This window comes from Sus scrofa, chromosome 3 (genome assembly GCF_000003025.6).
Source record: "Sus scrofa isolate TJ Tabasco breed Duroc chromosome 3, Sscrofa11.1, whole genome shotgun sequence".
NCBI classification, from domain to species: Eukaryota; Metazoa; Chordata; class Mammalia; order Artiodactyla; family Suidae; genus Sus; species Sus scrofa.
Genome location: NC_010445.4, coordinates 111,264,481 through 111,291,870, shown reverse-complemented (window position 1 = coordinate 111,291,870; position 27,390 = coordinate 111,264,481). Strand labels below are relative to the sequence as shown.

The 27,390-nt window shown below is 40.3% G+C and overlaps 1 protein-coding gene across 2 annotated transcripts in view; it reads left to right on the top strand.

Annotated features, from left to right (window-relative positions):
* BABAM2 (BRISC and BRCA1 A complex member 2) overlaps window positions 1–27,390 on the top strand; it is a 431,165-nt gene that overhangs the window by 36,544 nt on the left and 367,231 nt on the right. For both annotated transcript variants that reach the window (XM_021088348.1, XM_021088349.1), the window contains exon 3: window positions 2,956–3,032. In XM_021088348.1, coding sequence (XP_020944007.1) covers window positions 2,956–3,032 — 77 coding nt within the window. The remainder of the gene's footprint in view (window positions 1–2,955; window positions 3,033–27,390) is intronic.

Here is a 27,390-nt window from a genome sequence, read left to right as displayed (position 1 = left end):
GTGAATGATACAAACTGTGGCCCCACAGAGACTATAGCAGTTTAGAAGCTCTGCAGAGTAAGGCTGGTCTCATAAAATGAACTAGGAAGTATTTTCTCCTCTTTTATTTTATGCGAGCGTTTGTATAAAATTGGCTTCTTTCTCCCTTAAATGTTTGGGAGAATTTACCCAGGAGCCATTTAGGCCTGAAGTATTGTTTGTGGGAAAGTTTTTGATAATAAATTCAATTGCTTTAATAAATAAAGGAGAATTCAGATTTTTTTTAAAACAAAGCAGTTTAGAAATTCATTTCACATTGAAGAAGGATGAGTTATTCAAACAAACTAGAATCAGATGCATCTTGAGGATTTCCTGTGCTATTAATAACTTTAGTCATTAAGATATGTAGGTTAGTTATCTCCAAGCCCCCAAAAGACACTTGATTGAATGTGGTTTTTTTTTCACTTTTAAAGTTTTATTTAATGTATTTATTAGAAATTTTTAAAAAATTATAGTTGATTTACAATGCTGTGTCAATTTCTGCTGTACAGCAAAGTGACCCAGTCATTCATACATACATGCATATATATATATACATTCTTTTTTTCATATTATCTTCCATCATGTTCTGTCACACGAGATTGGATATGGTTCCTGTGCCGTACAGTAGGAGGAATGGGTTTTTTTGTTTGTTTGTTTGTTTTTGTCTTTTTGCCTTTTCTGGGGCCACTCCCATGGCATATGGAGGTTCCCAGGCTAGGGGTCTAATCAGAGCTTAGCTGCCAGCCTACGGCAGAGCCACAGCAATGTGGGATCCAAGCCGCGTCTGCAACCTACACCACAGCTCACGGCAACACTGGGTCCTTAACGCACTGAGCAAAGCCAGGGATCGAACCTGCAACCTCATGGTTCCAGTCGGATTCGTTAACCACTGAGCCACGACGGGAACTCTGAGGAATGGGTTTTTTTAAAAAAATTATTTAAAAACATTGTTGGTTGAATGTTATGTGAGAGAAAAAATTCTTAGTGTTGCTTATAGGGCCATTTCAATCATTAGATTATACTTTATATTTTGTAATGCTAAAATTTATGTGTTTTCCAAGAACTACTGTGTTGTGGGCTAGAAGAGATTATACTATCAGAGAACTGTTTTGGTACCTGTAATAAAATGTGCCCTGAAGAATTTTGGCAGTGAAACGTAAAAGAGAATGTGTTCTTAAGACCTATAAAAAAGTAAAATAGGTTACTCTGCAATTCTAGTGCACCTTTGTGGTTTAGTTTATAAACTAATGTTTTTATTGGCCCCTGAAGATAAAGAGGAATAATCAACCTAGTGATTTATGTTAAATTCATCAGAGTTAATGTTTGTGTTTGCGTCTTTTCTCTTTCACATTCAAATAGTTTTGGGGAAAAGTCATAGTCAATCTAATAAGAGGTCCAAGTTAGTTTTTTTAGAGCCAACACTTCTCAGATTCAGTTGAAACTGTTGCCCCTCAAAGTGGCCATCTACGGAAGTTGTACACTTGTTCTAACAACGCTTCTATTCCTTAAACTGCTTTTGTAGGTTCTTTTTCAGAAATGTTGCATAGCCAGCTTTGGAATTATGAAAGAAAATTAACCTCATTATTCTACAAATTAAAAGCCTCACTTTTTTTTTTTTTTTTTTTTTTGCCTAAATGAAGACATACAACTTCCTCAACTGACTTTATGTTCGTATTTTATTAATTTATGAAGCCAATACTGTTGTTAGCAGTTGAAGTTATGACTCATAAGACTGTGAGGGATGTCTTATAAAGTAAATCTGTGTCAAGACAAAGAACATTGTATAACTTTGTGAAGCTATAGATTAAAAAAAAAATAAGCCGGAGTTCCCTCTGTGGTGCTGTGAGTTAAGGAGCCAACATTGTCTCTGTGGTGGTGTGGGTTCGATTCCCTGGCCTGGTGCAGTGGGTTAAGGCTGCAGTATTGCCAAAGCTGTGGCCTGGGTCGCAGCTGCGGCTTGGATTTGATCCCTGGCCAGGGACCTTCCATATGCCATGGGTGAGACCACAAAAGAAGGAAAAGAAAAGACCCCCCCCCCCAAAAAAAAACCCAAGGTCTTGAGATCTGGGTGACTAACTCACCCCACTTTTAAATTTGCATTTTGGAGTTCCCGTCGTGGCGCAGTGGTTAACGAATCCGACTGGGAACCATGAGGTTGCGGGTTCGGTCCCTGCCCTTGCTCAGTGGGTTAACGATCCGGCGTTGCCGTGAGCTGGGGTGTAGGTTGCAGACACGGCTCGGATCCCGCGTTGCTGTGGCTCTGGCGTAGGCCGGTGGCTACAGCTCCGATTCAACCCCTAGCCTGGGAATCTCCATATGCCGCGGGAGCGGCCCAAAGAAATAGCAAAAAGACAAAAAAAAAAAAAAAAAAAAAAAAAAAATTTGCATTTTATCTGAAACCGAGTGTAGTGCACTGCGCTGTCCTGTGGCTGTAAGGAATGGGAGCAGATCTAGAGGAAGCGCCTTCTTTTTGGGGAAGGAGAAAACCATCTGGTACCTGAAGAAAGCCCCCAGTGGGCTCTTTTTAGTACTGAGTGAAAACTAAGAGCTTTATTTAAAACACGACCACAGAACTACTATTCTTTTACAATTCTTGGCATCAAAGACTACAGGCCTGTTTTGGATCATATACCTGTTTTCAAAGTCCACATACACTCCTTTGAGAGAAGGAGTCGAAGCAGCGTGGCTATTTGTTGTTAGAAGCCTTTAGATAGGTTTTATTGTGAGACGAATGTGTTATTTGTTTTAGGCCAAATCTTGTTTTGTCTCGACCTCCGTGACCATCATTAAGGCCTTTTATTTTGTTCTATAAGCTCGTGTTTCCATCTTTTATCCCTAAGGATCACTTTTAATTTACTTTAGTAAATGTCATAAGTATGTGGGGTTTTAAGCAAGCTTTTTCTTCTCTTTTCCTTTTTTTTTTTTTTTTTAAAGCTGCACGTCCTTGACTCCTGGACCCAACTGTGACCGATTTAAATTGCACATACCATACGCTGGAGAGACCTTAAAATGTAAGTAGTTGATGACTGTTTTACTGAAGATGTAGATTACAGTGCTAGCTAGCTATTGGATTTTGTGCTTTAATTTTTATTTCTGCCCGTTAGGTATTATCTCCTATGATATTGAGCACTAGGATTTAGCGCTTTTTGAAAATTTGTCTTCCAGTCCTAGTTTTGGTCAAAGTGAGGCACTTGGCAGGGACTAACTTGTGCTCACGTGGGCGTATGCACCTATCTTTTATATGCATAAAGATGCAAAGATATGTTATATCTTACAGCAGAAGTTAGAGATGCAAATGGCTTTCAGGACAGACTGGTAGCATGCATGAGGGCGGTAGGCAGGTGTGGCAAATTGGGGCATTCCTCCTTCCTCTTAAAGGATTGCCCTTACTGATTTCTTGAGAAATCAGGTGGAAATATGAATTTCTATATCAATTCTATCAGTTTTAGGCATTGGTCACTTCTTCCAAATTACAAGCAGTGTGGGCCAGCATTATGCATGTCACATCCAATGTGTGTAGGGGCTGGCTTCAGCTCTCGGACCCCTGTAGTTGTATAATGATCATCACAATCCAGTTTCACAGGATTTCCATCCCACAACCCAAGCACATCCCCCCACCCCCCAAACTGTCTCCTACGGAGACCATAAGTTTTTCAGTGTCTGTGAGTCAGCATCTGTTCTGCAAAGAAGTTCAGTCTGTCCTTTTTTCAGATTCCACATGTCAGTGAAAGCATTTGATGTTGGTGTCTCATTGTCTAACTGACTTCACTTAGCATGATAATTTCTAGGTCCATCCATGTTGCTAAGAATGCCGGTATTTCGTTCCTTTTAATGGCTGAGTCATATTCCATTGTGTATATGCACCACATTTTCTTGATCCGCTCCTCTGTCGATGGACATTTAGGTTGTTTCCATGTCTTGGCTATTGCAAATAGTGCTGCAGTGAACATTGGAGTACATGTGTCTTTGCGAGTCATGGTTTTCTGTGGGTAGATGCCCAGGAGTGGGATTGCTGGATCAAATGGTGGTTCTATGTTTAGTTTTCTGAGGCATTTCCATACTGTTTTCCACAGTGGTTGCACCAATTTACAATCCCACTAACAGAGTACTAGGGTTCCTTTTTCTCCACACCCTCTCCAGCACTTCTTGTTTGTAGACTTTTGGATGATGGCCATTCTGGCTGGTGGAAGGTGGTACCTCATAGTGGTTTTGATTTGCATTTTCTCATAATGAGTGATGTTGAACATCTTTTCATGTGTGCTTTGGGCATCTGTATGTCTTCTTTGGAGAATTGTCTGTTTAGATCTTCTGCCCATTTTTTGATGGGGTCGTTTGTTTTTTTGGTATGGAGCTGCAGAAGGTGCTTATAAATTTTGGAGATGAATCCCTTGTCAGTCGATTCATTTGCAGAGATTTTCTCCCATTCTGTGGGTTGTTTTTTCATTTTGTTTAGGTTTCCTTTGCTGTGCAGTAACTTTTAAGTTTAATTAGGTCCCATTTGTTTCTTTCTTTCTTTTTTTTTTTTTGTCTTTTTTTTGCTATTTCTTGGGCCGCTCCCGCGGCATATGGAGGTTCCCAGGCTAGGGGTCGAATCGGAGCTGTAGCCACCGGCCTACGCCAGAGCCACAGCAACGTGGGATCTGAGCCACGTCCGCAACCTACACCGCAGCTCACGGCAACACCCAATCGTCAACCCACTGAGCAAGGGCAGGGACCGAACCCGCAACCTCATGGTTCCCAGTCGGATTCGTTAACCACTGCGCCACAACGGGAACTCCCCTTTGTTTCTTTTTGTTTTTCCTGTCATGACTCTAAGAGGTGGATCTGAGAAGATGTTGCTGTCATTTATGTCAGAGAGTGTTTGGCCTCCTTTGGGATTTAGTCCACTGTCTACCTGCCGAAGTTGCATCAGCCCTTCTCTGCCGTCATTGCCAGGCCTGAAGTTCTAGCCCAGTGGAGGAATGATAGCTTTCAGGACTCTCTTCAGGAATTTCCCCTCTTGAACCTTCCACTTGTGGTGAACAGGGTATGAAAGTCTCTCTATTCTTAAACAGAGGACTAAAGAACAAAGATGTTCAAGATAGTATAGTGCCTTTCAGCCCGTAGATTGTATGTTTTACCATGATAGGCCAGGAGAGGCCACATCTTACTATTTCTGTAGCATCACTTTATTGATTTACTAGATGCAACAGGAAGTGAAAAATTTTTGACATGCTGACTTGTTAACCTTGCATTATTAGATCATTCTCTGGAAACCATTAAAATATAAAAGAATTTCACCCATCCGAGGCAGTAGGACACATTAGATTGCTACTTTTTTGGGGAAAATATTCTTAACTAAATTTAAAAGGCAATAATCAAAGTAAATCATTAACATGGTTAAAAATGTACATGGTTCAGGAGTTCCCGTCGTGGCTCAGCAGTAACGAACCCAACTAGTTTCCATGAGAACGCAGGTTTGACCCCTGGCTTCGCTCAGTGGATTAAGGATCCGGCATTGCCGTGAGCAGTGGTGCAGGTCGTAGATGCGGCTTGGATCTGGCGTTGCTGTGGCTGTGGCTGTGGCCGGCATCTGTAGCTCCGATTCCACCCCTAGCCTGGGAACCTCCATATGCTGTGGGTGTGGCCCTAAAAGCACAAAAAAAAAAAAAAAAAAGAAGAAGAAGAAAATAGTTCAGACATTTTTTTTTTTTAAATACATAAAAGCAGTAGTCCTCCGACCCATTTCTCCTCAATTCTAGTCTTGTTTCTCAAGGGAAACACTTAACTTTTTTTTTTTTTTTAAGTTGTTTTGGTGTTTAGTGCTTCTGGGGATGATCTCCATACATCTGCGTAATATGCTTATGCCTCTGTTTCTTGGCTTATCAATTTCAGATGTTATTATCTTTTGACTTCCTGCTCTGATACTGGAGATACCAGCTTATGTTCACTGCACCCTTTATTTCTATAGTGTAATATCACCACTTTTGGTTCCTACATTGGTTATCCTGTAGCTTCAATTTTTTCTTCTTTCTTTTTTTTTTTTTTAAGGGTCATTTAAGGCATCATATTGTTTAGTTAAATGAACACTCCTAAAAATTCTTAGTAAGTGCCTGGAAGCAGTTACCACTGTTATTACTTAAGCAAAATCTCTGTACAATAATGATGAATGCTTAGTATGCTTTTATTCAGTTTCCCATTAACCATTTTGGGGGTCTTTTGGCTCCCCACTTTATAAGATGAAAATATTACCCCCTCCCCTTTCTTCTATTCCTTTCCCCTCCCCTCCTAACTGTTGTCTTCTGTTATTTTCCTTCTGCGTTATCAAGACTGGTAACTTACTGTCTGTTCTAAATCTGTAATTGCAACTTTGCTTTGTCTGTAAATTGCGTGAGTGATTACTCGGCAGGCTTGCTCCTGCAGTTATCACTGTGGGATTTACCTGTATTATTCTCTTGGATGTCACCATGTAATGTAGAAGCCACATGCTGGAAATAATGTGTTTTAGAATTATTTCTTGGTAAACAGGTTACCCATTCTCTTGCTGGGCCACAGTCTCAAACAGCTTGCCCAGATTTCACTCCTCCCTCCATTCTTCCATCTTTCCTGTAGCTCGTCTGGTAAATTTCCAGTTTCACAGTCGTAATTAGGTATCTTTAAAAAAATTTCTGGAGTTCCCGTTGTGGTGCAGTGGTTAACGAATCCGACTAGGAACCATGAGGTTGCGGGTTCGGTCACTGCCCTTGCTCAGTGGGTTAACGATCCGGCGTTGCCGTGAGCTGTGGTGTAGTTTGCAGACGCGGCTCGGATCCCGCGTTGCTGTGCCTCTGGCGTAGGCCGGCAGCTACAGCTCCGATTCGACCCCTAGCCTGGGAACCTCCATATGCCGTGGGAGCAGCCCAAAGAAATAGCAAAAAGACAAAAAAAAAAAAAAATTCTATTTTATCGAAGTATAGTTGATTTATAATATTGTGTTAATATCTGCTGTATAGCAAAGTGATTCAGTTATACATATGTATGCATTCTTTTTCATATTCTTTTCCATTATGCTTTGTTATAGGATGTTGAATATAGTTCACTGTGTTAGATAGCAGGACCTTGTTGTCTATACATTCCGTATATAATAGTTTGCCATAATTAGGTATCTTAATTTCTTTTTTTTTCTTATTGCCCTGGGTTTTATTTTTTTTTAATTAAAAAAAATCCAGTGGCTTTTATTATATTTACAGTTGTACAAGCATCTTCATAACCTAAATTTAGAACATTCCCATCCCAAACCCCGAGCCTATCCCTCCCCCTGCCCCAACCTGTCTCCTTTGATAACCAACCATAAGTTTTTCAAAGTTTGTGAGTCAGTTTCTGTTCTACAAATAAGTTTGTTGTGTCCTTTTTTTAGATTCCACAAATAAGTGATAGCATATGATGTTTGTGTAGGTATCTTGCTTTTTTTTTGCCTTTTTTTTTTTAGGGTGACACCCGCGGCATATGAAAGTTCCCAGGCAAGGGGTCAAATCAGAGCTGCAGCTGCCGACCTACACCACAGCCCCAGCAATGCCACATCCGAGTTGCATCGGCAACGCTGGATCCTTGAGCCCCCAAGTAAGGCCAGGGATGGAGCCCGCATCCTCATGGATACTAGCTGGGCTGGTTACTACTGAGCCATGACAGAGCTCCCTGTGTAGGTATCTTAATTTTTAAGAGCTCTTTCTCAAAGAGTTCTTTCTTTAAGAGCTCTGTGCTCTCTTACAACATCTCGTTCTTATTTTATGAATATATTGTCTTGAAAACTTTCAAAAGTTATAGAGTTGTGGGTGTTTTTTTTTTGCTTTTTAGGGCCACACCCACAGCATATGTAGGTTCCCAGGCTAGGGGCTGAATCAGAGCTACAGCTGCCGGCCTGTACCACAGCCACAGCAATGCCGGATCCGAGCCATGTCATCGACCTACACCACAGCTCATGGCAATGCCATGAGCGGGGCCAGGGATCGAACCCGCAACCTCATGGTTCCTACTCAGATTCGTTTCCGCTGCGCCACAATGGGAACTCCAGGAGTTGTGGGTTTGTTAAGCTTTTTTTTTTTTTTTTTCTGTTTTCTGAATTACTTTGATTTTCCCTGGGGATTATATTTTTATCATCTTTTTTTTTTTTTTTTTTTAACCTCTGTTATTCTGCAGCTTTTCCTTAAATAAAAGATGGCTTTTGGTTGTCCATTTATATTTAAAACAGATGGTAAAACTCTGATGGGGGCGTTTTATAGGCAGGACTTACTGAGCATGTAGGTTAGTAATGGGTTAGCTGTTAATATGAGCGAACCCTCTGTGTCATACTTTGGGGTTCAAGTGTTCTAGCTCTCCCTCAAATAGTGTCTTCTATTTTTCAAGAAAATCCCTCTTTTTCCCCCTAGGGATACACATTTGGCCCCGTGCCATTTTGGGGAGATGGGTATATAGATTATTGCTATATTGTGCTAATAATTAGCATCATAGCTCATTCTTGCCACTCCTTACACCGGATGACTACACGTTTTTATGGAGTTACCAGGACAAATGGCTCCTCCTCATCAGTAGCCTTTCCTCACATTCGTACAGCAAAGCCCTGTCTGATCAAATACGGCTCGTCCGTCTGCATAGGGCCTTCTAGGAATTTGTGGAAATGTCTCATCTACTGATTTGCTACTGTTTTCCCTTCCTTGTCACTCTCCTGTTGTTTTGGAGTTTATCTTCCTATTCTCATTGTCATTTAAGGGGAAGGTGGGTCTTAGAAGCAAGAAGTAAACGTTTGCGGTCAGTCCACAGTCTTGAGCCAGAAATAATGTGACTTCACGAGGATCTTTCTAGCCGTGTGAGTTTCTGTTAAATGGAAGCCTTTTCTAATATCCTGCCTCCTCTCCTACAATAAGATTTTCACAGGAAGTCTGTTATAATCTTGGTGATTAGGGTATTTGGACTGATATTTGCCATATATTTTAGTGTTGTCCTAGTAAATTATTGCTCGATAGCATCATTATATGGTAGGAACTTAATTTCACCTGCAGAATGCTATATCTGTAATAATTGAGTAACAAGTGAACTTTATATACTGAAATTCTTGTACATCAAGGTCAGTCAAAGTCCTAGCCTGAAACTAACACAATGTTGTAGGTCAGCTGTACTTCAATGGAAAAAAAGAAAAAAATTCTAGCCTTAGGCAGCCCATAGCTAAATAAAAGGAAAAGGCAATTGATTATGGAAACACATTTATAAAAGTTTATTCAGTTGGAAGAATGGGGTCTCATTTTTTTCCCTCTGAAGTTCTTATCTTAACATTATCCTTTCTCATGACTATTGGCCATGTGATTAAGTTTAGTTTTGGAGCCAAGGTATGGCAGGGGATTCAAAGCTAAGGAAAGATTTCATTTAACAAACTACAAGAAAGTGGTGATATGTACAAATTCCTTCTAGGTTTGGGAAATATAGTGTTTAGGGTGCTACTCCACCCCTCGCTTTAAAAAGTTATCTGAAAAACTCTCAGATGGAATCCTTTGAGGTACGGCAGTGTTTCACTATGAAGCCAAACTGTAAACCTGTTTATATTGCCAGATAGAAATTGTCCTTTAATATCTGTTGCTATTTAAATATGATAGAACCATCAAAAATAAGTGAAATCAACTACAATAAATTATGAAACATAAGTCACTGTTCTCTAATAGTATAAAAATGGAAAAATTTACATAACGAAAATCAAAAATGAACAAACTCTGAAACACTTACTTAAAACTCAAGTGAAGATCCTTTAAACTGTCTTTACTGGACTGCTGGGTTTTTGTGATTCTGCCCATCTCCGTTTTTTTTGCTGTCAGTGAGTATGTAGCAAGGTTATTTTACTTTCCTTAATTTGTATGGTTTTTAGGCCATGGCTATTTAAAGTTTCTCTCTTTATAACTTCACTTATTTAAATTATTTCAAAATGAAATCTGTCTACAGTACGTTTTTTTACAGTTATCCCTTGGTATCCATTGGGGATTGGTTCCAAGAGCCCTTGCGGATAACAAAATCCACGGGTACCCAAGTCCCTTCAATAAATAGCATTAGTGCAGTCCTTCCTCTGTACCCGTGGGTTTCGCATCCCTGGTTGTGGAGGGCCGACAGCAAAGGTTTCTGAGAGTAGTTTGTAGAGTCATGATGCATCGATAATGGCACTGGTAACATAAACAACTTCTTTATCTAAGGATTCCCATTGAAAACTTGTGGCGTGTGGTTTTAACTTTAATTTTAACCAAGGCGGAATTAGAGTATTTGGAGTTTATAGCGACTTTATTACGTAATGTAAAACTCAGTGAAGTGGGAGATGGAGCGCTTTCTGGTCTTCAGTCCCTAGCACAGTGCAGCTATTCAGTTCAGCATCTGTGGATGGAATGGGATGACTGCATGCACGAATTAGTGAATCTTGGTGTTCGGATTTTTGTGGGTTGAAGTATAGTGTTGTAAAGAATGTGACATTCTGCTATTCGTATCAGTCTTTTGCCAACAAAAACCCAATCTTTAGAAGTTATTTATCGTACGAGGAATTCGTAATTGGAACATTGCTCTTAGCAATTCAGCAAACAAGAAGGACATACAGTGCTTTGCAGATTTGGAGTCTGTTTCCATCTTGTCGTTATATATTTCACTCTGCCTTCTCAGAACAGATTAATGAAAATGATATGTAACTAAATTTTATATTCAGAACATTTTATGTGTTGGAAAACAGTTCTTATATAAATGTTTCGTCTGTGGATAAAGGTAGTTTTGCAGTTAATGATGGGGAGAGTGAAAGACAAAGGAGAGAGCATGTTTCTATCCGTGAATTGGTACCTACAGAATTACCCACATTCAAAATGAAATAATTGAAATAAGAAAGACCAGAAGATTACAGTGCATTAGGAATGACCTTATTGTTTCTTCGGCTCTTTTTAATGTGAGGGGACAACTCTTGGGCATTGAAAGAGTTGCCAGTTTGTATAAGAGTCTCATGGAAAATATCTGAGGATAACTGAATTAAAGAGAAATCTCTGAATATCACGATTGTAGAAGAGACAACTGGAACTTACTTAAAGAGGATGGGAAGAATCACTCTTCAGTGATCAAATCGATTTAAATAAAGTACCTGTTAAGGTCTAGGATGATGCCACTAAAATGAGTGAAAAATATGCCAGTATTTTGTGTATCTCAAAATTCACAGAGGGGAGTTCCCATTGTGGCTCAGTGGGTTAAGGACCCAACTAGTATCCAAGAGGATGTGGGTTTGATCCCCAGCCTTGCTCAGTGGGTTAAAGCATCCGGTGTTGCCACTATCTGTGAGAGCTGTGATGTAGGTCTTAAGAAGAGGGTTGGATCCTGCATTGCTGTGGCTGTGGTGTAGGCTGGTAGCTGCAGCTTTGATTAGACGCCTAGCCTGGGAATTTCTATATGCCATGAATGTGGCCCTAAAACGACCAAAAAAAAAAAAAAAAAAAAAAAACCGAAAAAGTCACAGCGGCAGATCAATGAGCTTCACATTTAACTCTTGAAGGAATTTTTCTGTCTGTGTTTTTATGTGTCCTATTTAAATAGGGCAGGGGGTGAGGGATTTTTTGGCTCATATTTTATTTCCAATCTCTCCTTATTGCCTGGCATGTAAAGGGGCTAAGTAAGTGTTTGTGAAATGAATGAACCAGGTTCATTCTTTGCATATGACGATGATGAGGTTTGATACGGAGGTTGACAGAACTCTGAAATACACTCAATTGTACAAGTTTTTTGAATGACATTATTATGTAACTGTCAAGAGAGAAAATTGGGATATTTTAAGTTATATCAACAAGTCTGTGGCTGGTAAATCAAATGGTTTCTTAACACTGCTTTCGAATTTGAAATTATCTTTTGTTTAAAGTTTCTATTTTTCATACCAACAATTTATTTTAATCAGGGATTGTTTGGTTATAAGAAACTCATTGGGCCAAACATAAACTAAAGAGTTTGTTTGTTTGTCTTTGTAGGGAATTAAGTGAATTCCATGGTGCCCAAGGGCAGGAGATATAGCCCAGTCTCATAGGGTCTGGAAAGACGATAGACATGATAGTAGCCAGTTACCATCTGTGCCCTTGTGTGTCTTTGTCTTTCTCTAGCAACATATTTTATTGCCACTATATTCCCTTTATTCTTTTTTTTTTTTCCCCAGATTTTTCTGTTTTTCCTCGTGTAGAGTAGAAATGGCTTCCTGAGCCCCCCCACATGGTAACTAAATTCAAGACCACCAGGGACAGCCTATGGTCTTTGAGTCCAAATTCCTGGGAGAGAGGGTCTGATGGGCAGCTTGGGCTGGGTGTCCCCTTGCGATCCAATCATGTGATCAAGAGTTCTGGTTTATGGATTATCTATCATGGCTCCTAGATGCCAGTTTTAGCATAAAGTAAGCATGGGCTGGGCAGGTACACAGAGAGGTTATCAGTTATATTAACACTGTTTCAGGAGCTTTTTCTAAAGAGCTTTCAAATGAAAGAGATATTATCCCTTTGTTTTTAACAGCAGAAGCAATGCCATTGTTTATCATCTGAGAAGAATGATGAATATTTCAAAGGCATTTGTGACCGAGTCAGGAAGTCATGCCAAAAAATTATCTCCAAAGGTTTTGAAGTTGAAAGACTTTTCCAGAGGAAAAGCTTTTTTTTTTTTTTTTTTTCTCCAGGAGGAAAAAGTAAAAAAAAAAAAAAAAAAAAGATTATGATTTGGATAATATATTATCTCCTTTATCTCTTCAGAGAAGCAGTATAAAACTGCTGTTCACTTCCAAGGCTTTTATGTTATGTTACTAAATTATTTAAGTTCATATTTTTTGGAGACTGATTGTAACAAAACGAAACCAGTCTCAGAGCTGCTGTTTAAATGGAATGAACCATTAATTCAGCAGTGGTTAAACCTACACAAAGATTTTTACGGACTCATTGCAAACAGGGTTCCAGAACTTCTGCTCTACTGAATATTGACATTCAACTTCATGTTTGATCCTATCTCAAGTGGTTTGGCTGGTGTGTGCATGCGTGTGTGTGTGTGTGTGTGTGTGTGTGTACACGTTAACTCAGTGCTTCTTGCATCTCAGGTCTCTTGCATATTTAATCTTATCTATAAGAATTTTGTACTTTGCCGGGCTTGTTATTGGACCTTATATTTTGAACTTTGGCCAGTAGGTCTAAAATCTGCCTCCTGTGGCTAGCTGTTGGCAGTTTTGCTGGGGTGATGGTGTGGTCTTATGAAAAATTTCTTGTATTGTTTGCAATAATTAATCCATCTTCAGAATGTTAACTGAGTAATCGTTCTGCTTTAACCTTTCCCCCCTTCCACTCCCCTAGTATTTTCGTGACTGAATCCCTCAGCCTAGCTTTCAGGGCTGTGGCAGTGACCGTCCAGCTTCTCAGTCAGCCCCCCCCCCCCCGACCCTGACGACATTCCCAGTCCAAAGCCTATACAAGCGATGGGCTCCTTGTACTTCTCAAATACCTGCCTTTCCTCTTTCTGCTTTTGTCCACACTATTTAGACTTCAGTAGGACAGACCAAGGAAATTGTAAAATGGCTCGAGTGTTTGTAACATATTCGATTCCTCGTTTGCACTCACCAGCCTGCTGCTCTGATGGCTGTGCTCTTGGCCAGTAGGCTTTTTCTCTGCAGGATCACCTGCAAGGAGAGAAGGAACGAACCAATTCTACTAGGACTTGTAACCGTTGTGCTAAGCAAAAGGTTGGACACGAAGTCCAGGGATTTAGTTTGGCATCGTGCTGAGAGGCATGATAATTTTCCTTGGTAGCATCGTTCCTTTTACTTTATTTTTATCTTTTTAAAAGATGCATTTGCTTAAAGATTATTATTATCTAGCAGTCAAGGTATTTTTAGAGGCTAATTAGGGAGGCAGGTCACCTTTGATTTGGTGACTGTTCTAAAAAGTGCTCATTGAAAGGCTAGTAAAAAGTGCTAATTTTGTAGAGTAGACATTAACTCTCCCTTAGATTTTGAGGATTCCTTTGTCCTGGTATTTCAGAATGTTTCTTCTTGGAATTCATGGAATGTTGGAAGAGTCTTTTAAGAATAGCAACTAACATCATTCAAACTCTGTGAAGTCAGCTTAGGGATGGTTAATCATGTATATATAAAATCTGACCTCGAGGCTGATGATGTTCATTAAAAGATGACTGCTAAGATTGCTAAAGCTAACTTACTAAGCACGCATTTTATAGAGTTCGGCTTATTTATGCACATGTTCTCATTTAATCACACAGTAAGTGTGAGATAGAAATTTATATTCCACTTTTTTATATTAACTTTATGGAGGTATAAGCTACATAAAATAAAATATATCCATTTTAATGTACAGTTCCACACATTTTGGCACCGATAAGCAGCTCTTTAACTGCACCACAGTCAACATATAGAACATATTCATCCTCCAAAGATAAAGGAACATTTTCTTTCCTCCACAAGCCAGTGTCTTTCACCACCATCCCCCAGCCTGGGGGAAGAGCCTGATCTTCTCTCTGAAATAATCAAATCTTTTTACCTGTTTTAGAATGTCATATAAATGGAATCATATCCTGTGCAGTTTTTGCTATCTGGCTTCTTTCACAGCATAATGTTTTTGAGATTCATCCGTATTACTCCTTATATTAGTACTTGGTGACTTTTATTGCCAAATAGTAAAACGTTGTATGGATATACCACAGTTTAAAAGAAAAAAATCGTTCATCTCTTGGAGGGCATTTGAGTTATTTCCAGTTTTTGGCTAATATGATTAAAGTGGCTATTCAAGTTTTGTTGTATCTTTTAGTGGAGAAATGTTTTCGTTTTCTTGGGAGTGGTATTGCTGTGTTGTAAGGTAAGGGTATGCTAATCCCTAACTGGTTTCCAAATGTTGTACTGTTTTACATTCGTACTAGCAATTTGAGAGCTGTCTGGTTATTTCCTATTCTTACCAGCATTTGGTATTGTTGGTCTTTGAAATTATATTCATTCTAGTGGATGCGTAGTTGTATCTCATTGTGGTCTTAATTTTCATTCTCATGTGCCTATTGGCTGTTCATGTTATCTTTTGTTAAGTATCTGTTTAAATGTTTTTTGCTCAGTGTTTTGATTGGATCGTTGGTCTTCTTGTTGATTATTGGTGTTCCTTGCATAGTCTAGAAAGATGGTGTCAGCTTGTCAATATTTTCTCGTAGTCTGTGCTTCTCTTTTCATATTTTTAAGAGTGTCTTTCTAGGAGCACACGTTTGTAACGTTGATGAAGTCCAGCTTGAACAATTTTTTCTGTTATTGTTTATGTTTTTGGCTTCTTGTTTAAGAAATCTTTGCCTACCTGAAGGTCTTAAAGATTTTCCCCTGGAAGTTTTATATTTTCACCTTTAACGTTTTGGTCTGTGATCCATTTTGGAGTTAACGTTGACCGTATGTATGTTAATTAACCATTGGAGGCCCATTTCTGGATTTTACGTTGTCTTCCACTGGTATGACTGTCTTTATGTGAATACCACACTGCCTCGATGAGTATCACCCTACCGTAAGTCTTTAAATCGGGTGTGGTATCCCCTACGACTTCTTTGTCAAAGTTGTTTTGGACATTCTGTGTCCTTTGTGTTTCCATAGAAATTTTAGAATCAGCTTGTCACATGTCCACAGAAATGCTGCTGAGATTACATTGAATTTGGAGGTCTATTTGTGGGTCACTGAGATCTTAATAACATCAGCTCTTCTAGTGGATGAGAATGATGATAACCTTTTCATTTATTTAGAGCTTCCTTAAGTTTTTTTTTTTTTTTTTTGCTTGTCTTTTTTTAGGGCCGCACCCACGGCATATGGAAGTTCCCAGGTTAGGGGCTAATCAGAGCTACAGCTGCTGGCCTACACCACAGCCAGATCTGAGCCACGTCTACGACCTACACCACAGGTCACGGCAATGCTGGATCCTGAACCCACTGAGCGAGGCCAGGGATTGAACTTGCAACCTCATGGTTACTAGTCAGATTTGTTTCCGCTGTGCCATGATGGGAACTCTGATTTTCCTTAATTTAAATATTTTGCAGTTTTTAGTGAACAGGTCTTGTGCAAATTCTGTTAAATTTTCTCTATTTCATATTTTTTGATGCTAATTTATAGTATGTCTGTTTTTATTTTTTTTAATTTTTAAAAATTTTTTATTTTTTTATTATGTTTTTAAAATATTCTTTTTTTCTAATTCTTTGTTGCTAATCTATGAGAATATAACCCTCCTCAACCCCAGCCCCCCTCTCCCAGATTTCTTTTTTTTGCCTTAGTGCACTGACTGGAATCCCCTACATGTTGGATTCAAGTGAGGAGAGCAGATGTTCTTGCCTTGTCCAGATTTTAGGGAAAAATATAGTGTTGGCTGTATATCTTTCACAGATCCCTTTATCAATTTGAGTTTTTTGTTTGGCTTTCTTTTTTTCTTTTTTTTTTTTGTCTTTTTGTCTTTTTAGGGCCGCACTCACGGCATGTGGAGGTTCCCAGGCTAGGGGTCTAATTGGAGCTATAGCCACAGGCCTACACTAGAGCCACCGCAATGTGGGATGCAAGCTGCATCTGCAACCTATACCACAGCTCATGGCAACACCAGATCCTTAACCCACTGAGTGAGGCCTGGGATCAAACCTGCAACCTCATGGTTCCTAGTTGGATTAGTTTCTGCTGCACCATGTTGGGAACTCGTGGTTTTCTTTTAAAATCAGGAATGGATATTGGATTTAGGCAAGTGCTTTCATCTCTTGAGATGATCATGTGATTTTTAAAAATTTTATCAATTATTATTGATTTCCTTTTTAATTTATCTTATCTTGTATCTCTGATGCCATTCCAGTTGGTCATGATGGATTAGCCTTTTTATATTCTGTTGGATTCAGTTTGCTAGAACTGTTTAGAATTTTGCATTTTATGTTCATGTGAAATTGTAGATTTCTTTTAATGCTTTTTACTGCTTTTAGCATCATAGCAAAATTGAGTTCAGAATAGAATGAGTTGTGAAGCGAACCCTTTTCCTCAGTGTTTGGGAATGGTTTGTGAAGAATTCCTATTATTTCTTCCTTAAATGTTTGGTGGAATTCTCTGGTGAAACCATTTAAAGTACAGATGAAATTTCCTTAATAGATATAGAAATCAGGTCATCTACTTTATCTCGAGTGTATCTTTAAAGGATTTGTCCATTTCATCCATGTTGCTAAATTTGTTGGCATAATGTTTTTCTTAGTATTCCGTTTTGTTTTAAATATACAAAATCTGTAATGATGTCATATCTGTTTTTCCTGATACTGGTAGCTTGTTTCTTTTCCTGTTTTTCTTTTTAGCAGTCTGGCTGATTTTTCAATTTTATCTTTTCAAAGAACCAGCTTTTGGCTTTCTCTATCTTCTCCGTTGTATTCGTTTTCCATTTCATTGATTTCCATTTTTATCTTTAATATTTCTTTTCTTCTCCTACTTTGGGTTTCCTCGCTCTTCTTTTTCTGCTTTGTTCAGTGGAAGCTGAGCCGTATTTGAATAGGGACTGTCTTAGTAAATGTACAGCATCTCGTGAGGGTACCAAGTTGGTGTTATTCATATGTGCTTACATTTCTATTAATTATCTTTGTATCTCAGGGTGCTTCCCTTTTATTGCAAGATTATGACACTGGCATTAATGTCTTCATATTGGAAAAGAGGGACTCATATTTTTCAGAGCAGGTAAAGCAGAGATTTTAAAATTCTGGATCAACCTGAGAACGAAAGGTGCTTAAGAAACCAGATTCTTAATGGAAGTTTATGGAGGGCCCAGATGTGCTTCTCTTTCTTTTGAGCTCGTCCTTTTTCGTTATTGTTTCAGTCCTTAAAGACATTGAGCTGCCTTCATCTTTAGGATATTTCAGCAGAAGTTTGCATAAGACCTTTTGGAACATTTGATGGCCATTTCAGATGGCACAGCCACTCCAGATCCCTTCAGGTTGCATGACAGACTTTCTGTGGCGTTATTGGGTTGCTGTTCCCCGTTGATTTTCACTGGATCATTAATCTGCTTTAGGGGAGATAATTGAGATTTCATATTTGCATTCTCCTGAAGGATATGAACCATGTATACATTTCCTAGGGTATGACATCATTCATATTAACTTTTATATTTGATTCTTCATAAATCAATCTTTCCCTCTTTATATTTATTTATGTGGCAGATATGACTCTTCTGTTTCTATTGAAATTAAAAAGTGAGACTTCTATCTGATACAACCAGCCTAACTCTTCATGAACTTTTTTTTTTTTTTTTTTTTATTACTTTTCCCAGGCTGCTGTCAGACTTCCAATTTATTGAAATCCTTTTTCACATTTCCTGAGTCAGGCAAGATCTTCTGATTCTTCAGCCAGTTCTAAATCAGCATATAAAAAGGAAAGCCAGCAGTGCCTTTCCCCTTCACATTTCCCTTTTGATGCCATTCTCATTCATAACCCACCACAAACCAAACACATAAAGACATTTAAAAAATTCTTGTTTTTCTTCCACCTTTGGATTGCAGGGCTAGATTGTAAGAGGAAGAGAACAAAAGGTTTTCGTAGGATCATGTCTTTAGTGATAGAGAATTAGAGCCATTTAAAAAAACCCAAAAAACAAAAAAACAAATTAACAAAAAATATGGCAAAATAGGAGGATGAATGCTCCAGGATTCAGGAAGTTCCAGGGAGTTTTATAGATACGAGGTTTCAGAGGAAGACCAGATACCTCTCACTTGTGGGGAAGATCAAGAGGGACAAGGGAGGAGAGAGTTACCTTGAAGAGAAAGAGAAAGGAACTAAAAAAAAAAAAAATGTTCACACGGTCCGAATAAAATGTATGTTTCCCTTCCTCCTGGGGCCTTAGAAATTAGACTCTTTTCCTATTATCGTCGTCCTGTATGGCCAACCCTGTTGGACAGCGGTGCTGTCAACCTCCGTTGATGTGGTTGCCTTCAGCGTATCGAAAAGTTCCAGCTCCATCTCTAGTTAGTTCTTCCTTTGTACTGACGCCCAAACCTCTCCCTCTGGAGACGTGCCAGTTTGCCACTAAATTTAAATAAATAAGAACATTTCTCATCAATAGGGGTGGCAAATTTAGCCCCTCTTTAGAGCACTGAGCAATTTATGACCATATGTTAAATACCATAAAACAGCTTTAAAGACTTGGTCCCTGGCCATTGCCAGATTGCTCCGTAGGAGTACGACAGCACGGCGAGGGGCTGGGAACGTTTCCTCCGGCCCTTGGAGGCCTCAGTAACTCACTGATGTCACAGCCAAAGGGGCCTGTTTTCAAACATTCCCTTTATGAAGGTGAAATACTAAAAGATTCCATTTTGGCATTTGGGTGCCAAGAAGGCACAGCTCCCTTTTGATTTTTAAGGGTCAGCATTAGTAGGGAAAGTGTTGTGTGGGAGCATGAGTGACTTGGCAGCAGTGAATCCAGAAGGCAAGTCTAGGAATAGGTAAAAGATATCCTACTCACTCTTTTTCTTGGAGCGTGAACTGGACTTTTATAAGGCATAAGCAAACCAGATATCACATGCTTCCCCATTGCTTTCTTTTTGCCAACTTTTATGGAATGAATATTAATGTTAAAAACAATTTTTAAAATTTCGCCTTATAGGGCTGCCAATTACAAGGATTTCTTTTCTTCCAGGAGTATGACTCATTATTTGGTGAACTCCAAATATTAGTTTTTCTTCTTACCATCATCACAGCCTGTGAATCATTTATGGCATTCAGTGGGCTCACGGCTGAGAAAAAAAAGGTGCGTGCCAGCAAACATGTGATGTTTGGTCAAGTAAGTGCCGTCTAGGACCTTGGGTGGACTTTTGACACGTGAGGAAAGCACATTCAAGCAGGGGGCAGTGTTGTTAAATTCGAGTTGGCACCGACAAGCTTCATGTACGATCCTTCTGACTGTTTCCCTCTGAAGGGTAACTCTAGCTACAGAGGAAGATGATGAAATTTGACTGTCAAAGGTCCAGGATTCTTAGCCTTCTCAAATGTGTAAGTGCCAGCCCAAGGGCTGATTTCCTGTCGGTTCCTGTGTGGTTTGCACTACATCCTCTTTGCAACAGATCAGTATTTTAGGTCATCTATCATAACTGCTGTCCTGTAAATTCTTGGCAATTTTGATCTCAGTTTGCAGAAGGCAGCTGGCAGACTTCTCTAGGAAGCGCAGCTGGAGAGCTCCTGTCTCCCTCTTCCTATGGCCAGGAAGTACACCATTGTTATTCATCCTTGCTGTCTTCCTTTGAAAGAACAAAAATCTTCAAACTTCGGCAAGTTCCGAAAGTGCTGGGTGCGCTTTGAAACGACCCTTGCCATTGGGTTGGTCTAGGGCAAAAACTGCAGTGATCTTTGACATGATTTATGAACCGTGGCTGGTTTTCCCCTAACACAGGTACATGCATCGGTGGAAGTTTTTCCCCTGTTGCAAAGGACATCGTGCTTAAGTCTTCAGAGTCAGGTCTCCAGGTTTCTTTCCCTTGATGGCGGGAATTTTAAATTCCTGTTACGAGCATCCATTAAGACTGTTCACCTCGGATATACCTTCAGGTTTTGCCTTGGGTTTTCACTCTTTGGAACCCAGAGATAAATCAAGCACATTTCTTCACTTTTTAAAGATAATTAGCCCTTTAGTTGTTGTAATTTGTCATCCAGAGTGGGTGAACTATGTCGTGGGATTTAGAAAAGAACGGTTTTCTTCCTTCTTTATGACTCAGAGGTCACATTTTGGCAACCTGATTGTATTCCTGTAGAATAGGAGTTACCTTTAGCCCAGTTCATGTACGAGGAAAACCTGTTGCTAAAGAGAATGCAAACCCATGTGTGAGTTCCTGCGAATGGTACCTGGGACCGTCTGTCTGGCACATCATTTCATTTCTACTTCTGACTCTTCTTCTTTGCATCTTTCTTTTTCATCCGTAGGGTTCAACATCATTAGCGTAGCTCTTGGTTTCTTTTGTGTCCTGGTTCTTAAGATGAAAAAAAAAAAAAAAAAAAAAAAAAAGCGAACTTTCTGAAGGCGGATTTTATGTCAGATTTATGGACATCAGGCCATGTCATCATGGAAACAGCCCACATCCTGGTGACCCACTAAGGACAGCATGAAGAAAGAGACTTGGATTTCAAGACAGAGGAGACCTTGTTATCCAGATTGTTTCTATGCAGTCAAATCTGTAGTCCTGGAAATAAACCTATGTTCAACCCTAGAGGCAGAGGCCCTGTGATCCCCGAGGTCTGTGTGACCCGCATAGTAGCTGATCAGGAATTGTCTGTTTATTAGATGAGCGAAACCAGAGCACTGAAAGATTATGTCTTGTATGGAAAAATCTTAATTGGAAGGATCCTAATTTTTAGTGGGACTTTCCGTGGGACAAGGAGGTGGCTAAAGATTTAGGAAAGAGCATCATGGTTCCTGCACTGAAGACAGGGAAAGAGAACTCTGGGAATTTATTAAACCTACCAGGTGGACATGCGTATTTAGAAAGAAGCAGAAAGAAGACCCACCAAAGTAGTTTAGCCAACACATAGGCTACAGCAGGACAAAGGGATTTTATTTGGTGAAGAAGGACTCTTAATTGATGAATCTCTTATTACAGCATGATGAGTACAGTACTTTGGGAAGAAAAGAACAAATGGAATCTCTCCCGAGAGTAGCAGGGCTTCTGATTCTGGGTGGGTCTGATAAGGTGATCGCAAAATGATGAGTTAGACCTGAAATATGTTGCTTGACCGTATGCCTGGAGTCTGTCATGCCTCAAGAATGAATGCTGCGCTGCTTCATGTTGAAATCAGACAATGTGGTTGCTCCTCCTGATGGAGAACAAATTGCAAAATGGTTTCTTCTCCGGTGGATTTTTTTTTTTATTATTATTATTGTTCTTCTCTTCCTGTTTCTCCTTTTTCTGTTTTTCTAAGCGTAATTTCACTAGCGTCGGGGAAGACGAGTTCCAGACAATCGCACTCAAACAGGAGCTTGTTCACCTGCTTGGCCCCCTCCTGAGGACAGGAAAGAGCCTGTGAAGCTCAGAGCCCGGCCACCCACCTGCTCTTTCGGATCACCTCCTCCTCAGCACAAATTCTGAAGCCCGAGATTTGGGGGCCTCCCTTGTTTGACCCCGTCATGGCCTTGTGGGCATTCTCTCTTCTCCTCAGCCCCCTTCTTTGCTATAAGCCAGACTGCTTGGGCAGGCAGGCTGTCCCCAACTTTCATTTTCCACTCTGTCTGCCGCTTTGCTTTGTCTTTGCGTCTCTCCTTCTTACCATTGTAGGCTCTTCATCGTTCCTTTCTTTCTGTTCATTTGCTTTCTTCCCCCTAAGTTTCACTCCCTGTTTTACTCTTGTCTCTAATTACCTTCTCAGAGTTCTTTGTTTATCGAAACCTACTGTGGACAGCCCCAAGGCAGACCCTTTAAGAGAGAATTAATTAGACTGAGCATCCTTTTAAACCCAAACAAAGTCGTCAGCGAAGTGGGAGACAGTGGTAGGCAGTCCAGAGATGGCCGCAGTCGAGTCTCTTGGCCTAGACTCTTCTGTCTGGAATGTGACCTTGCCACTTGACCTCCAAGTGTTGGAGTGAAGGTTTCTCCCCATGAATCTGTGTGGGCTTGTGGTGATTTTGACCAATGGCATACATTGCAAATACTGTGTGACCTCTGGGGCTGGGTCATAGAAGGCCATTCAGCTCTTGACTTATTGTCAGGAACACTTGTGCTTGGAGCTCTGAGTCTCTGCATGAGAAGTCTGACAGCTCTGAGGTTGCCATGCTGCCAGGTAGCCAGGCCCCATGGAGCTTCCCGTGTGTAGACACTGCACTTGGCAGATCTTGCCTTGGAGTTAGCCCAGCCCAGGCACCAGGCATGTGAGTGGAACCGTACTGGCACCTTCAAACTGGTCTCTCCACCAGCTGAATACCACTGAGTGATCTCAGACTGTTCTGCAAAGATCAAAAGAGTCACCCACCTGCACTCTACCCGTATTTCTAACCCACAGCGTCTGTGAGCAGAACAAAGTGGTGGTTGCCTTTAAACCTCTGAGGTTTGGGGTAGTTTGTTAGGTACCATTAGTAATGAGAACACAGACCCTGAAGAAGAGGAGCCAACAAGAGCCTGGGGGAGGGTAGAAGAGGTGGGACCAAGAGCAGAGACACAAAGTTTAAATCTCCAGAGGGAGGAAGAGAAGACAAAAGGCATAGAAAAAAAAAAAAAGGGTAAATTTTGAGGAGAAAGGATGGGGAGTTCATATTAAGGATCTGATATTATTAATTATGTATACATATATACATGAATATATATTTGAATATATGTTATTTATTTTCATATTGCATGAGGGGTTGGAGTTGCGGCAGAAGGTCTGGAGAGGGCTTGGCTGCCTGGCGAGTGTTGAAGACGGTATGGATAACTGGCGGCAGGTCCTCGCCTTTGACAGAGGCTCCTGCAGGGAAGGACAAAGGCTTGGCCTCCAGTCCCTCGGTGTGCCTTCCTCAGGCGAGCTTGGTGCACCGTGTGTACTATTGTGGGAAGTCCACGGAGCCCTCAGGAGAAGTGCAGGGGATTCTCCCTGGGCAGGTGTCTTGGAGCACCAGGGTTCCGTTTATGAGTTCTGAACCTCAGCTTGGCTCTTTGGATTTGGAATAATCCACAGCTGCTTGTGGTTTTGGGGGAGTGGAAGGGCTCCTACCTTGGGAGTGAGGACATTGATTTTAAGTAGCAGCTTTCTTGAGAGAAGAGGGGAACGCATCTTCAGTTTTGGTTACAGAGCTTCAGAGGGTTTTGTCCACATTAAAGACAGCATATGTTGTTAATTGAGTGGTGGAACTGCTTCTATAAAAGAATTGTTTTCTGCAGCCATCCAGCAGTCTGGCCACCAGCCACATGCAAGTCAGTTTGTTTCTCTGCAGGATTACATGCTCCATGTCTATCGTACTCTTGAGTCTGGGAATCCTGCAAGTTTTAGACAATTTTCCATTTAGTAAAATAGTTCATTTGTTGTTGACATCTTTTAATTAACGTTGTGAGCAGAGAGATGCTGTAGCCGCACCGAAATACTGCTAGTGGATTAGAGAGCGCTACTTTTATGGCAGAGTAGCCATGATTTATCAGCCCTTTACTTCATGTATTATGGCCAAGATGAAATTTCCCTGTGTGATAAGAGATCGACTATATTTCAGTTGGTCTCTGTTAGATGCTATTATTCCGCTATTTCTTGATTTCTTTTTTTTTTTTTTTCCTATTGTGTTGGATTGTCCTTGGCACTTTTGAGATGTTGTGACTTGTGTTTTGCTTATTTCTCCACCCCTTCCCTGAAACATGCAGTACATGTAGATAACTTGCTCTTACAGACCCTGTGCGATGTGGCTCTTTTACACTTGCGTAATTTTCCTGGCTGGAGCGTGACTGTCTCTGTCCTTTGTTATCATCAGCTTAAATTAAAATTATCAAACAGAAAAACCGTCCATGGGATGCCGTTGCCTCTAAAGAACGGTTCAGTTTCTGTTCCTTTCTTTTTCTTTTTTTCTTCTGTATTTTCTTTGAATATTGGCCAGTTGTAAATGTTTTGACTTTGGTAGTGGTTTCATTTATTTGTATTTTTTAAATTTTATCATTCCTTGTCCCTGTAAAGCATTTTCTTGTATCTACTTTGGAAGAATTGTCATTTATTCATCCTTATTTTTCAGTATGCTGCATTTTCATTCATTTCCATAGATTTCCTCCCTTCCCCCCCCCCCCCTTAGCTTCTGTGGATTCCGGCGCTTGCTTTTGTTCATTGTTAGACTTGTTGTTTGACTCTGTCGTGTGTGAACTCAAAGGATCCTTCATACTATTTTTTTTTTTAACATCTTTCTTGGTCCAGCTGCTGGGTGTTTCAGAGTTATTTGACAGTAGGAAGTATTATTCAGTTTTTTTTTTTTTTTCCATGAATTCCACAGGCTAGTGCTTGGTTTTCACAAAGTTTCTGAAAGTTTGTGAGTGGGCTTTTGCACGATCTTCCCAGGCCTGTTTTGTGGGAGCTGAAGTGTAGGATCCAGGCTGAGACTGTTCTTTGTGTGTTGGTTTGCTTCTGCTGCTGGTGCTCTGGTTTGTGCCAGTGGATACAGTCAGCAAAAGACACATTGCTGAACAATGAACTCAGAACTGAAAGAAAGATTGGTGTGGTTTCTTTTTCCCCCCATCTAGCATTCTGTGGTTATTTCTCCTGATTTTTTGGCGAGTGTTGCTCGTCTGTGTCAAGCTGTGGCCACATCAGCTTTAAATTTTTGCTTTGTATAATTCAGTTAGGAATTAGAAAGAAGTATTTGAAATCATGCAGCAGTCCATATTTTCCAAAGTATTTTTTACTGAACTGATCTCATGCTCATGTCCCAACAACTTTCAGAGGGCCAGTTGCCCGGCTGTACGTACAAGGGAGGATTCAGAGCGTCTAAGGGACCAGGGCACATAACTGGGAAGTGAGGAACCCAAATCCAAGACTTCTGAGTACAAACCCGATGCTTTTCCCACTGCAACAGGCTGGGAAAGAAGTACTGTATTTTTACCATGCACTCACTATTGGCTTTGCAGTAGAGCAGATAAGAGCAAGTCAACGTGGTGAGAAAGTTACGCAGGAGGAAATAAGAACAGGCAGCAGCGTTGCTGAATAGGAAGTAAGCACAACATCAAATGCTAGTGCCTTCCATCAGACATCAGCTAGGAAGGGCGGGGGGCAGTGGGACTAATCCCCGATTGGGAAATGAGCTGACAACCTTCCACTTTTGTGTGGATCCCTCTTGGACACTCAAGGAGTTAACAACTCATGGTTGGTTACTTTTTGTTTGTTTCCGAGGGGGCCGAAAGCACCAGCAAAAGTTGCTGAAGACAGGGTGCGAAGTTAATCAGGTTTACCAGAGATAAAGGGTTAGTTTCAGCTCTGAGATGCGGAGCAGAGACTTAAACGCTGATTTTACTGTGGGTGTCTTTAGACTGGTTAGCCGGTGATCTTCAGTTACCTGATAGATCCTCACCTAGCAACACGTCTTTATGATTCAGGTCGGTTATCTGGCCTAAAACACCTTTCATTGTCCTGATTATATCTTTGTGCTGTAATAAAATCTGTTGTTTAATTGACAGATCCTAAGTGCAACAGCAGTTTTGAAGAACTTTCTAAAATCACTTGAATGTTTTTTTCTTTAATGTGGGGAAGATGAGGGAAGAAAACTTAAAAGTCAAGGTAACTTAAAATTCAAGATAGTACAATGGACCAGATAGGAATAGCTAACTAGCCTCTTTGGGCATTTTTGAGTGAAAAAAATTGCCTTTGCATTTTATAACGGGCTCCACATTTATTTCGAAGTGAAATTATCAAAAGATGTTGACCTTAGCATAAGTTTTAAATAGCAAATACTCAGTTTTATTTTATGAAACAGAAGAAATCTGAAAGAAATGAGACATGATCAAAAGCAAATTTAATTAAAGTAGAATGTTCTCCCCTCAACCTATTAGTCTTGCTACAGTTCCTCTTAAGAGACATGGATTTGTCAGAACTTATGTCATCCTAATAATTAACTGAAGTGAACGAATTTTATTTTTAGAGCTAAAGACTCTTTGATGTCATTGAACCCACTACTGATTGTAGCAGTTTCTTTACAGCATCCTTGGTAGGTGGCTATACAGCTATTACCATTAAGAGGCATCTTATTATTCACGAGGGAACATCACATTGCTCTTCAAAAAATGGTTTTGTCCCCTGAACAAAAAAACTTTATTTCCTCATCGGCATGACAGTTTCATGGTATTGAGAGGAGTGCTCAGCTGAATTCTTTTTTTTTTTTTTTTTTTTTTGTCTTTTTGCCATTTTCTTGGGCCGTTCCCGTGGCATATGGAGATTCCCAGGCTAGCGGTCCAATCAGAGCTGTAGCCCCCCGCCTACGCCAGAGCCACAGCAACGCGGGATCCGAGCCGTGTCTTCGACCTACACCCCAGCTCATGGCAATGCTGGATCCTTAACCCACTGAGCAAGGCCAGGGATCGAACCTGCAACTTCATGGCTCCTAGTCGGATTTGTTAACCACTGCACCACGACAGGAACTCCTCAGCTGAATTCTTGTTTGAGTTAATTAGCTATGCCAATATTCCTTTTACAGTGGTAGCCTTTTTGAAAAATGGAATTACTAAGATTACCCAATAATTACTAGAATTGAGAAATTGTGGATAATGGTAGAAAACTACAAATGAGAAAAAACATGGTCCCAGTCTTAAAGAAGGGAAGAGAGAGATAGTCTTCAAATGACAGTTTGTTTTTGTTTTTGTTTTGTTTTTTGTCTTTTCTGGGCCGCACCTGTGGCATATGGAGGTTCCCAGGCTAGGGGTCTAATCGGAGCTATAGCTGCTGGCCTACAG